The sequence below is a fragment of the Coregonus clupeaformis genome, chromosome 35 (assembly GCF_020615455.1).
Source record: "Coregonus clupeaformis isolate EN_2021a chromosome 35, ASM2061545v1, whole genome shotgun sequence".
Taxonomy (NCBI): Eukaryota; Metazoa; Chordata; class Actinopteri; order Salmoniformes; family Salmonidae; genus Coregonus; species Coregonus clupeaformis.
In genome coordinates this window covers 16,883,781-16,897,044 of record NC_059226.1, presented here as the reverse complement: position 1 = coordinate 16,897,044, position 13,264 = coordinate 16,883,781, and the positions used below count along the sequence as shown (strand labels likewise).

The 13,264-nt window shown below is 42.9% G+C and overlaps 1 protein-coding gene across 4 annotated transcripts; it reads left to right on the top strand.

Annotated features, from left to right (window-relative positions):
- Positions 1-275: 275 nt before the first annotated feature.
- LOC121569626 (glycylpeptide N-tetradecanoyltransferase 1) lies at positions 276-12,239 on the top strand. 4 transcript variants are annotated; one of them, XM_041880737.2, is made up of 12 exons: positions 276-404; positions 3,447-3,549; positions 3,810-3,954; positions 7,720-7,838; positions 8,027-8,118; positions 8,299-8,415; positions 8,607-8,777; positions 8,899-9,007; positions 9,159-9,329; positions 9,591-9,758; positions 10,503-10,640; positions 11,020-12,239. In XM_041880737.2, the coding sequence occupies exons 1-12, from the start codon at positions 295-297 to the stop codon at positions 11,038-11,040; spliced, it is 1,464 nt and encodes a 487-aa protein (XP_041736671.1). In that variant the 5' UTR covers positions 276-294; the 3' UTR covers positions 11,041-12,239. The 4 variants fall into 4 exon arrangements, with proteins under 4 accessions (XP_041736671.1, XP_041736669.1, XP_041736670.1 ...); XM_041880735.2 differs by having other exon boundaries at positions 3,447-3,555; XM_041880736.2 differs by having other exon boundaries at positions 3,444-3,549.
- The last annotated feature ends 1,025 nt before the right edge of the window (positions 12,240-13,264 follow it).

Genomic DNA, 13,264 nt, shown 5'->3' with positions numbered 1-13,264 from the left:
CTGTCTGGATTTGTGTGAAGGAGAAGCGGGGGGGGCATGGGCAAGTTGCAGCGGAGGGTGCAGAGCTGGTGGCCAGGGTAGTGGTAGCCAGGTGGAAAGCATGTTTAGGGACATGTACCTTATGTAACCTTATGCATCCATTTGCCTGCTTCGAAAGTGTTGTTATTTCAATATCACAACCTGTCACATGAATAACTACAAGAACCAGAATGCACCACAACAGTCGGCCAATAGTATCGCAGGTTGTTTTGAGGCGTTGAATGCACGCGGTGGTTCTTCACTTCCTGGTTAAAGATGGCGGATGAGAATGAGACAGCACCGAAGCCGGAGAAAGAAGAGGAGGTAGAAGAAGACCATGGACATTGCAGTGATTGCGAAAATGACGAGCATCACTTTGATGATGGGTAAGGGTGCACACTTATTTTTAGCATGATAGAAAATGTGTCATGCTCCTGCGCTCGTTTCAAAGATACGGTGCAAGCTGGGCTTGAGCAAACCCAATTGAACTAATCCCTCCCACTTTCTTTTGCATGATTGGTGATAACGGTTTACTGATTGCCTGCTTTTCGCTCTGATTGGATCTAAATAGGTTATTTTCCTGTTATGGGCGGGGTTTCATGACGTTCCTCCTTTTGCTATCATCGCGAGGCATAGCTAACTACCATTGGTCACTGTACAAGAAATTGAACCATATTATGATCAATTAAATACAATTATGCGGTGAAGACCAACACAAATCAGAGTGTAGTACAATATTAAACTGGAACACATGGATGTAGGATAGAGAACAGCGTCCAAATGTTAAATACGACGTCTTAAGTCAAATGCGAAACTAATAACGTTAGCTAACTAGCTAGCCAGCTATGCCTTTATACGACGTTGACTTGTTAGTTGACTCCCGAACTTGTGACAATGTCTGTCAAAAACAATCAACATATTAGGGTAAATAATGATTCGTCGTCTGTCTTCCTTTTCAGCACAGCAACACCAGCATAATAGGTGCTAATTACTTTAGCGTTGCATGCGTGCGGTTCCTTTTCTGTCTCCAGGAAATGTCACTTCTTATTTAGCATAAAATGTGGATTCCACAAGGCTTTAAAAATAAGGTCAGCTGTCCTTTACCTTAATAATAATAATAATAATAATAATAATAATAATAATAATCTTCATTATTTTATAGCCGTAGTTAAATTCAATAACGTTTTCTACATGATTATTGTATTTATTATTTCAGATTTTTATGTGTCCCTTATCACTTTCCACCCTGTTAGTTTGTTGTAAATCGCCATTTAAGAAAACAACCACTTTCTAAAATGACACCACATTAAGGAGATTGCATCATTTATTTGGTGGGAAAACAGTGGTACAAAGGTACAAAAATATAAACACTCATTTTAATCTATTTTTTCCATGTTTCATGTTGTTAGTCTGTATGTCCCACTCATAAATGTCCACCCTATTAGGCTAAATTATAGAGAAAATTAATCACATTTCTAAATGCAAAAACATATTTGATAGAGAAGTTAAAATCTTGTTAAAGTGTTCACATTATACTAGCTCAATCTTGCTCACTCACAGAGCTATCGCTAATTTGGGCTCCAGTATGGTTACACCCTGTTAGGATTATGCGCCTAACAAAATATTTTTCTGAAAGTCAAACATGTCATTTTTCTGATAGAATACACACACACAAAATAATATATATACTTTTTCCCCAAAAAGTTATGAGGTCCAAAAAGCACTGCATATTTGGAACAATCAAGTTAGCTAGGTGTCAGCTGCCCGGCATCAGTGATGTCTGACATGAGTGATACACTTGATGCCACATTCAAAACAACTGGGAGCTCGGAAATCTCTGACTTCAGTGTATTCAAGACAACTGGGAACTCGGGGGGGATGAGCTCCGAATGGGAAAAATCACTTTGAACGGTCATCCAACTCGGAATTCCAAGTCGGAAATGCAGGCATCTTTCTAGAGCTCTGACTTTCTGACCTGAAGATCAGACTTCATGATTTGACCTCCTGTAGCTAGGTAGATATTCGCTACATATGCGAACATAGCTTCATTAGCGAGCGAGCGAACTATGCCTAGATATTGAAGATGCTGGCAAGCCAAACAACACTAGTCTTGTGTCCAGGAACATGGAGCCAATGCACGCTGAATGAAAAATTAGAGCAACATATGCAAGTCTAGTGTTGCTTGGCTTGCCAACATCTTCAATATCTAGGCATTGCTTGCTAATGAAGCTACTGTATGTTTTCTCTGTCAAGGTCTATGCAGCCTGACATGTTTAATCAATTAGCTTTATTTTGCCAGGAGAAAATGAAAGTAACTGCTCCTAACATTCCTTCTGTAATTTGCCAGGTTGAACTTACCATATAGTACCATGTAGCTATCTTGCTATTTGTTTAGCTGGAATGCAAACATTGTCAAAATTATCTTGGTTGCATTGAAGCTATATTTGTTCTGCCAGCAATCAACAACAACCAATTTAAACTGGGTGTGGATTACAGCCCTTGTGTGGCTTGATGATGCCAGCGTGTATGCGAGCATCTGGAACCCTGCTAGGTAGCTAAATAAGTTAACATGAATATTTCATTTGATAGCTAGTTAGCTAAATGAAAAGCTGCTATTATAAATTGGTGATTAACATGGCTCTATGGTAGCTGGCTAATGAAAATAGTCACTCTCAACCAACCACAAGATGACCACCTCTTTTTCCAATGGAGACCTATTTATTCTTGGGGATACATTTCCTTAATGTTTCCTCCCCTTCTCTCTTCTGTCACACTGAATATTCACTCTGAAAGGTGTGCTGCCTGATCCAGTGTTAAAATCATAGAGCCAGTCAACACACACACACTGATCTGTGTGTCCGGGCAATTAAGGGTGAATGGTTCTGGATGGTAGTTAGGTTCGACTGCTGGAATAGAAGCCTGTCGAATAAGCCATTGAATGCTTGGTCCTCTATTGTGCCTGTCAGTGTCCCCTTAACGTCCCTCATACACACACGTACAGACACACATAGCCACACACTCCCCCCAGGGGGGGGGTCATGTGATTCACCGTCTGTCCTGGTGTTACAAATACAGGCCTGTCCCTAGCCTCACTCCCCTCTCGGACGATAATGGGATTATCCCCTGTTCTTGAAAGTATGCTGCTGTCTCCCTGTCCCGCCCAGGAAATGGGCCTCAGGGTGGGGGTGGGGGCTCTTCTAGAGTCCTTGGTGATCAGGGGATGGAGGAATAATTCCAACTTAAACTAGCTTGGGGATAAACTGTAAATGATCTGTATTTGGGACAAAAGGTCACCACATGCTTGTTGCCATCCTATCTTATAAGATACTGGGTATTCTAGGTTGGTAATGAAGAGGACTGAAACAGTTGTGGCACTCTTCTGGCCTATGGAAAGTCTTATAGTTACATATTTTTTTGTCCTATGGTAGTGACAAGGGACAGGGAGATGACGGCAGTGCCAAGAAGAAGAAAAAGAAGAAGAAGAAGTCTGGGGCTAATAAAGAACCTACAGAGGAGGATCCGCTAGCCAAGGTAGATGTATGTACATGTGTGTAGGCTACATGAGTGAGTGTGGGGGCAAATGTTTTTGCTTTGTGTTTGTTTGTTTGAGAGATGAGCGCTAGAAAGACCGACATTGACTTATTGTTCTGTAACTTTTGAAAACAGCCTCTACAAAACTGAATGGAGATTAGTGGGTGTGTTTTTAAGTGTCTGTGCAGACATTGTTTGCATTTGGCAATTACTTTCCTTTTCAACTCTACATTAATCTCTCTCTTTCTCGCTCTACACAGGTGAACTCTCTGCCTGCTGATAAACTGCAGGAGATCCAAAAGGCCATTGAACTGTTCTCTGTAGGCCAGGGCCCTGCCAAAACCATGGAGGAGGCAAGCCGACGCAGCTACCAGTTCTGGGATACACAGCCCGTCCCAAAGCTAGGTATGACATTTGGCAGGGGTACAGAAATGTCTCCCCAACCTCCCAACCTTACTGTAGTGACTAGTAGTCCCGGGAACACTCTTCACATTTCCCGAAAAAATAAAATGCAGAACCCTGGGAAATTACAACATTTCCCCCCCAATATCGCACTAATGCAATTCCACAAAATACACAACTTGTGCAGCAGCAGATTGGCAAAAAATAAAATGGCACATAATCCAAACAGGTTGTCACATGGAAGCCTTGAACCTAGTGCATTTACTTCACATAATTGACACTGCCGGGATTGCACACAAGACCCGAATGCAGTTTAGAGTTCTTATCAGAACTGAAAATGTGATCCCGGTCTGACCCAAGCCCAGTGAGCTGAAACCCCGAGCCCTGGTCCACATCACAGAAACCCCCCAAAATGCCAGATTTCTAGAAAACAGTAGCCTATATTGATTTAAACTGGTGTTGAGAACAACACAGTGGAGGTGGGCGGCAGCGGAGTGAAGAGACGAGGAAACTGTCATTGTGCCTAGAAAAGTGCAGAAAAACTCACTTTAGTTATACAAGTGGATTTTGCTCTTCACTTTGTAGTAGCCTGTTCTACTCCTGACCAAAAGCCTGTGACTTGTCTGATAATCAATGTGATTTTGTTTCACTGAATCTCTCTGTATATTTGGTTACTTGATCTCTGTCTGGACAAGTGGAAGTAGCTCATATATTAGTTTGCTCATCTATCACTGATCAGAAACATTTAGCTTGCAATAATGAAGCCTAAATCAAGTGTATTATTGATCTATTGACTCACGTAATAGCCTTATATGGTCCTATCTCCCAATCCCACTGAAACCCCACTGAAACATAATAACGTTCTGAATTTATGAACGGCCAGTTTCGCAATTCACAACAGTGTCATTGGCGATCAAAGTTACTCTATCATTACTAAATATCAGTTAACTTGCTGTGATATCTTTACATAGTGGCGCAGCAACAGTCTTATTTTGGGAGAACCCTTAGTGACCATATTTTGGTTTTAAATGCTTTAAATGGGCACTTCCAATTTTTGCAGTATTTCCCGGGACTCTCAGGATAAATATGAATTATTCCCGGTATTGAAACTTGGTAGATTTTCGGGAAAAGATTAATCCCTAGTGACTAGGGATGGGCATTTGAAGAATTTCACTATTCGAATAATGTCATGACATTTATCCGGATAGACGAAATACTGTATGTAAAAAAAAAACAATAAAAAAAAAACATTTAAACTTGGAAACTGGCTTGCTTCGCAGCCTGCATGACATGGGAGAGAGGTGCCGCTCCGCTTGCTTGCAGCAGTGCATGGGATAGTCAGGGGTCGGTGTGTTTGACACAGGATGGAGAGAGACAGTACCCATACACACTCGCCCTAGTTAGACAACCTATGGCATCTACAAGTTTGTCTATCGTCCCATCTGGTAGTGCCTGTCTTGACTGCATCAATTTGATGTAAAGAAGCTAGCTATGTTAGCCAGCTTACTGTTAGCTAGCTACCTAGGCTAATTGAGGCTATTTTGCTGCGCTTCCCATCCTTGTTTCCAACATTCCGATTAAACAATAGCCTACCTGATGATTGCTCGGTGTAGCCTTCTCCTTCTCAGTTAGCTAACTTAATTCCGTAATTTTAATTCTATTTTGTATTGATTAGAGCTCTCCCACGTTGCTTGCTACACATGGAGCCACTGGCTGTAGTGCCATGTTGATTGGCTGACAATAATAACAAAAAACCGTGAAACCTGTATAGGCTACGTTGTGTTTTTATGGGGCGCACGTCATAAAAACAACATTAAAAAGTTTGTTTTATTGAATTACGAATTTCAAATGTCATGGTATATCCTTGTGTGTAGCAATGTCACATACACTGAAAAATATATATAAACGCAACAATTTCAACGATTTTCCCAAGTTACAGTTCATACAAGGAAATCAGTAAATTGAAATAAATTTATTAGGCCCTAATCTATGGATTTCACATGACTGGGAATACAGATATACATCTGTTGGTCACAGATATTTGAGAAGAAAAAAAACTGTATGGGCGTGGATCAGAAAACCAGTCAGTATCTGGTGTGACACATCTCCTTCGCATAGAGATCAGGCTGTTGATTGTGGCCTGTGGAATGTTGTCCCACTCCTCTTCAATGGCTGGATATTGGCAGGAACTGGAACACGCTGTCGTACACGTCGATCCAGAGCATCCCAAACAAGCTCAATGGGTGACATGTCTGGTGAGTATGCAGACCATGGAAGAACTGGGACATTTTCAGCTTCCAGGAATTGTGTACAGATCCTTACATTTTACATTTTAGTCATTTAGCAGACGCTCTTATCCAGAGCGACTTACATGAGCAATTAGGGTTAAGTGCCTTGCTCAAGGGCACATCGACAGATTTTTCACCTAGTCGGCTCGGGGATTAGAACCAGCAACCTTTCGGTTACTGGCACAACGCTCTTAACCACTAAGCTACCTGCCGCCCTTGTGACATGGGGCCGTGCATTGTCATGCTGAAACATGAGGGGATGGCGGCGGCTGAATGGCACGACAATGGGATCTCGTCACGGTTTCTCTGTGCATTGAAATTGCCATCGCAAAAATGCAATTGTTCGTTGTCCGTAGTTTATGCTTGCCCATACCATAATCCCACTGCCACAATGGGGCACTCTGTTCACAACGTTGACATCAGCAAATTGCTCACCCACACGACGCCATACACGCCTTCTACCTGGTACAGTTGAAACCAGGATTCATCCGTGAAGAGCACACTTCTCCAGCGTGCCAGTGGCCATCGAAGGTGAGCATTTGCCCACTGAAGTCGGTTACGACGCCGAAATGCAGTCGTAACCGGTTTCTGACAGTTTTCCAGAAATTATTTGTTTGTTCAAACCCACAGTTTCATCAGCTGTCTGGGTGGCTGGTCTCAGACGATCCCGCAGGTGAAGAAGCCAGATGTGGAGATCCTGGGCTGGTGTGGTTACACGTGGTCTGTGGTTGTGAGGCCGGTTGGACATACTGCTAAATTCTCTAAAACTATGTTTTATAGAATGGTAGAGAAATTAACATTAAATTATCTGGCAACAGCTCTGGTGGACATTCCTGCAGTTAGCATGCCCATTGCACAGTCCCTCAAAACTTGAGACATCTGTAGCATTGTCTTGTGTAACAAAACTGCACATTTTAGTGGCCTTTTATGGTCCCCAGCACAAGGTGCACATGTGTAATGATCATGCTGTTTAATCAGCTTCTTGATATGCCACACCTGTCAGATGGATGGATTATCTTGGCAAATGCTCATTAACAGGGATATAAACATATTTGTGCACAACATTTGAGAGAGAAGCATTTTGTGCATATGGAACATTTCTGGGATCTTTTATTTCAGCTCATGAAACATGGGACCAACACTTTGCATATTGTGTTTATATTTTTGTTCAGTGTAGATAATTACATTTAGAAAAAGCTTTTTCATTGTGAAAATATGCCTAAGATTTGTTTCTAAAATAAATACTCTCACTCTGTGTAGCAATGTCACATAAATTATTTAATTTAGACAAGCCTTTTCATAGGCCTATGATTTTTTTCATACAAAAAGTAGTAGTGACCTGAGGAGATTTTGATATGAGCAGTCCAATTGGGCTCCCTGTTTTTGGATTAAACCTCCTATCATGTTATGCTTTGTATATTTACATTGAATATACAGATTGCTAATATCCTCTTACATTGCGTTTTGTTGTTTACCTTAGGGGAGATGGTGACATCGCATGGTTCCATCGAGCCTGACAAAGACAACATCCGGGTGGAGCCCTACAGCCTTCCTTCAGGCTTCACGTGGGACGCCCTGGATCTGGGCAACGCCGCTGTGGTGAGGAGGAGCTTCTACAACCCCTCCACCCCAGACTGAGTGTCCCAAAACAATATAGTGATAGCAATCAAAATACTTCCCTTTGGTTCTGGTTATTCCAGCAGCTCACCCCACGTTACCCTACTTAATTGAACCCTTTCAGTCGTGGCTTTTCCCATGGCTCAGTCTCTCACCCTTCCTCCTTTTAGCTGAAGGAGCTGTACACTCTGCTCAATGAGAACTACGTGGAGGATGATGACAACATGTTCCGCTTCGACTACTCCCCTGAGTTCCTGCTCTGGTAACTCATTATTACTCAGCTAGTCTCATTTATGTAACAATCTCTTTCAATAGAGATCTCTTATGTTAGATGTGTTATCTTTAAAGACAGGAGTTTTTTCTGACCAGGAAAACTCTTGGCCCTCATGTTTTCTATCATAGTTGGGAACTGACCTGTAACTGTAATGCCTCTCTCCCTCAGGGCTCTGCGCCCCCCCGGCTGGCTGCCCCAGTGGCACTGTGGGGTGAGGGTGAACTCCAACCAGAAGCTGGTGGGCTTCATCAGTGCCATCCCTGCCAACATCCGTATCTATGACCAGTCAGTGAATATGCATCATGATCTTGTTCACACGCTTTTATTACTCCCATACACTGTAGTATTTTAAATAATATAGCTAACAATAGGAATGTAATATTAATTTGCTCCTTGATTATATCCTTTCCTGTGTTAATTTGCTGTAAGAAGTCAGACGTTAAGAGGAGGCCTTACTCACTATTTTTGTCATTTAGAAAGAAGAAGATGGTGGAGATCAACTTCCTGTGCGTCCACAAGAAGCTGCGCTCCAAGCGGGTAGCGCCAGTCCTGATCCGAGAGATCACCAGACGGGTCAACCTGAAGGGCATCTTCCAGGCTGTCTACACCGCTGGCGTGGTACTGCCCAAACCTGTGGGCACCTGCAGGTGGGTCACTGAGAGGCACACCCACCAACCACACCAGACATAGATCCATCCAACCAAATTCATATTTTCTCAAACACAAAAACAAAGTGAAAAGTGGTTATAAAATCTGTTATCTGTATAGGTACTGGCATCGCTCTCTGAACCCACGTAAGCTGATCGAGGTGAAGTTCTCTCACCTGAGCCGGAACATGACTATGCAACGCACCATGAAGCTGTACCGTCTGCCTGATGTGAGTCAGTGAGCAAAGCGCCATCTAGAGGCTGTCCTCTGCACAACACCCAACCACTCACCTGATGCCTCTATTTGAAATGTCTATTGTGTTGACATAAAACTCTCCATTTGAAAAGGATTACCATAACCTTCCATCTCCTTCTCTCCAGGCCCCAAAGACGTCTGGCTTGCGGCCGATGACCAGGAAGGATGTTCCGGCTGTGCATCGCCTGCTCCTGGAGTACCTGAGCCAGTTCCACCTGGCCCCCGTGATGAGCCCCGAGGAGGTGGAGCACTGGCTGCTGCCCCAGGAGAACATCATCGACACCTACCTGGTCGTGGTCAGTAGCATTGTTAAAACGTACACTACCGTAGACACCTATAACATTACACATTACACCTAGTATATGATATACACTTAGTAGACCATTAGACATGACCATATATGGACACCTATCCAGATACCCTCTGTAGACGCTTCACTGGCGGAGGCATCTACCTCTAGACAACATTGTTCACCTTAATTTCACACATCTAAAATGGAGTGAATTTTTAAAGTTGGTGACTTATGTTGGAGGATGTGTCTTCTCTCCCTGTGGCAGACGTCTGGAGGCAAGGTGACAGACTTCCTGAGCTTCTACACGCTCCCCTCTACTATCATGAACCATCCAGTGCACCGCAGCCTCAAGGCAGCCTACTCCTTCTACAATGTGCACACCACCACCACCCTGCTGGACCTGATGTCTGACGCACTCATTCTGGCCAAGTCGGTGAGTTGGTCCTCCTGGGTCAGACGGCTTGAGGTCAAATGGGAGATGGATTTGGGTACCAGGTCAAATACTTACTGTTTACACTGAGTATACCAAACATTAGGAACACCTTCCTAATATTGAGTTGCAACCCCCCTTTTTTCCCCTCAGAACAGCCTCAATTTGTCGGGGTATGGACTCTACAAGGTGTCAAAAGCGTTCCACAGGGATGCTGGCCCATGTTGACTCCAATACTTCCCAAAGTTGTGTCAAGTTGGTTGGATGTCCTTTGGGTGGTGGACTATGCTTGATAGACACGGGAAACTGTTGAGTGTGAAAAACCCAGCAGCATTGCAGTTCTTGACACAAACCGGTGCGCTTGTTACCTACTACCATACCCCGTTCAAAGGCCCTTAAATCTTTTGTCTTGCCCATTCACCCTCTGAATGGCACACATACACAATCCATGTCTGAATTGTCTCAAGGCTTAAAAATCCTTATTTAACCTGTCTCCTTCCCTTCATCTACACTGAAGTTGATTTAACAAGGGACATCAATAAGGGATCATAGCTTTCACCTGGATTCACCTGGTCAGTCTGTCATGGAAAGAGCAGAAGTTCTTAATGTTTTGTGTCCTCAGTGTATAATTCACCTTTATCTAACTCAATCCCTCTCCCCCATCTCTCTCTGTATCCCCCATCTCTCTCCGTATCCCCCATCTCTCTCCGTATCCCCCTCTCATCCATATCTATTGTCAATATCCAGAAAGGGTTTGACGTTTTCAATGCACTGGACCTGATGGAGAATAAGACTTTCCTGGAGAAGCTGAAGTTTGGCATCGGAGACGGGAATCTACAGTATTATCTGTACAATTGGAAGTGTCCTAGCATGGGGTCAGAGAAGGTGCGTCATGATGCCCATAGTTCATATTTACTGATAGTTCAGTCAGTTCCTAGAGTGATGACTCTTTCACATTGATATCAATTATCCATGGTAATATGATGATAATGAAACAGTGTTTTGTGTTACCTAGACTGTACTGTAAACCAATGGGTCATTAGATCATGCCTATGGAGATATGCACCACTAAGAGCTAAATATGTTTTTTTCTGGTACAAAAGTAGGAAGTGTTATGAGAGAGAGGGAACTGTTGACTTGATTATCTTGTTATCGCAGTTAAGCCAGGCAAAGAAGGATACAGGCTTCACAGATGTCATCATGTGTGTTCTCATTTGAACTTCTGGTGAAACTATCATAAGCTTCCCTTTTCTGTGGTTCACAGGTTGGCTTGGTACTACAGTGACACCCCTCTTCACCCCACCCCCACTGAGCGTCACAGTTAGGCCAGGAGACCACACAATGCACTGACCACCTGACAGATGGACCGATGGACTTCCTGCTTCAGGAAAGAGAACCCACCGCCCATTTTACTTTTTGACCTTTGAACTTTGACCTGCACTACCGCTGCCAGGCAGGGAGTCGGGGGAGTTGGTCCTTCTCCACACTCTCTCTCTCCCTCCCATCACATGGACCTTAAGCCATTGTAGTTACCATCCCATATAACAATTGAAGTCTGTAATGATTGTACCAGATATCATATACACACACTGCACAATTCACCATATAACACACACACACACGTGTAACTACACAACATACATGTACAGTAAGACAAACATGACAGTATAATTTTCCTAACACATACTCACTAGACGCTAACATTTTATTTTCCTTCATGTGTGCGACACGCTTTTGCAAAACAAATCTCATCATCCCCAAAGTAGTAAAGTTTTAGAGAGAAATCTAAACAATCAAAAACATTTAAAAAGGAAGAACTAAACAAAAAAAGATAAGGTAATTCATATCCAAAGTGGACACAAGGGCTTCTGTCAATGTTATTTCTTCTCTCGCGACTGAGGCTTGAACCTGCAGATTTACTATCAACCCCTCAATCTTCCTCACTGTAGGCATTCTAGAGTTCACCCTGTACACAGCTGACTGAGGTGTAAATGAGGGCTTTTGTCCTTCATCTTTTTTTAAATATATATTTTTTGTCCCATCTGTACTAACTGCCGTGACCCATTCAGAAGCCCTGCTCAGAAGAAAATACAACGGTTACTGTTAAATGGAACAGCTGTCATCACCAAGAACGTAACAATGTGGAGTAGTTCGGACTGTTTTTTTAAAGTTGCGGCCGGGAGAGCAGATATCTGGAGGGGGAATGGTTGGGGTGGGGGCTGCTGAGAGGGGGCACGGAAGGGACTGGATACTGTTTGTGGGTATAACACCTCTGAAATTGAGAACCGAAACTGTCAAATATTTGGGGACCTGGGCCAGGGAGGGGGGCTGGATAACACCCAAGTAAACTTTTTGTTTTTATGTAGAGTGTTGGATGGGATGCAAACCGAATGGAAAAACGGGTCTCATGGTTTTATGATGCAGGAAAACAAATGTGAAGATGCAGGGGAATTTTTGTGCAAAATAAAAGAGAAGTTGCTGTGAGGTTTTGCAATGGTTTCTCTTAGGTGATCTCTATGCTTTAGTTTATCATGAGGATCACTGGGTTAGTTCTGCATTACCCGTCACCCCTTGGTGGTCAAATTCTACTTAAGTGGTGTGACACCGAAATCAGTCAAAACAATTCATTTGGATTCTTGTTATACTTGGATTCTTGTTCTGTAAATCATTTCCTGTGAACCATTTGGTTTGAGTTTGCTATTTTAGTGCAGACATAAAGGTTATAACTTTCAAAGGAATTTAACAGAAAATGGGAAGTGGGTTTAAACATCTCCCTTTATTTAAACTTAGGGATGTTGTTTTTGGCCAACTGCTTTGAGTTGGCTCAAATGGTTGCAGACTACAATCATCTTTCTAATGACTGCACCAGTGCCCAAAATGGATGTATACTGAACAAAAATATAAACGCAACATGCAACAATTTCAGTTCATATGAGGAAATCAGTCAATTGAAATCAATTCATTAGGCCCTAATCTATGGATTTCACATTACTGGAAATACAGATATGCATCTGTTGGTCACAGATACCTTAAAAAAATGTTTTTAAAGGGCCTCAGGATCTCATGGTATTTTTGTGCATTCAAATTCCCATCGATAAAATGCATTTGTGTTCGTTGTCCGTAGCTTATGCCAGCCCAGCCCATACCATAACCCCACCCCCACCATGGGGTACTCTGTTCACAACGTTGACATCAGCAAACTCTTCGCCCACACGACGCTATACACGTGGTCTGCGGTTGTGAGGCCAGTTGGACGTACTGCCAAATTCTCTAAAACTACATTGGAGGAGGCTTATGGTAGAGCAACACGCTCCCTCAACTTGAGACATCTGTGGCGTTGTGTGATAAAACTGCACATTTTAGAGTGGCTTTTTATTGTCCCCAGCACAAGGTGCACCTGTGTAATGATCATGCTGTTTAATCCAGCGTCTTGTTATGCAACACCTGTCAGGTGGATGGATTATCTTGGCAAAAGAGAAATGCTCACTAACAGGGATGTAAACAAATTT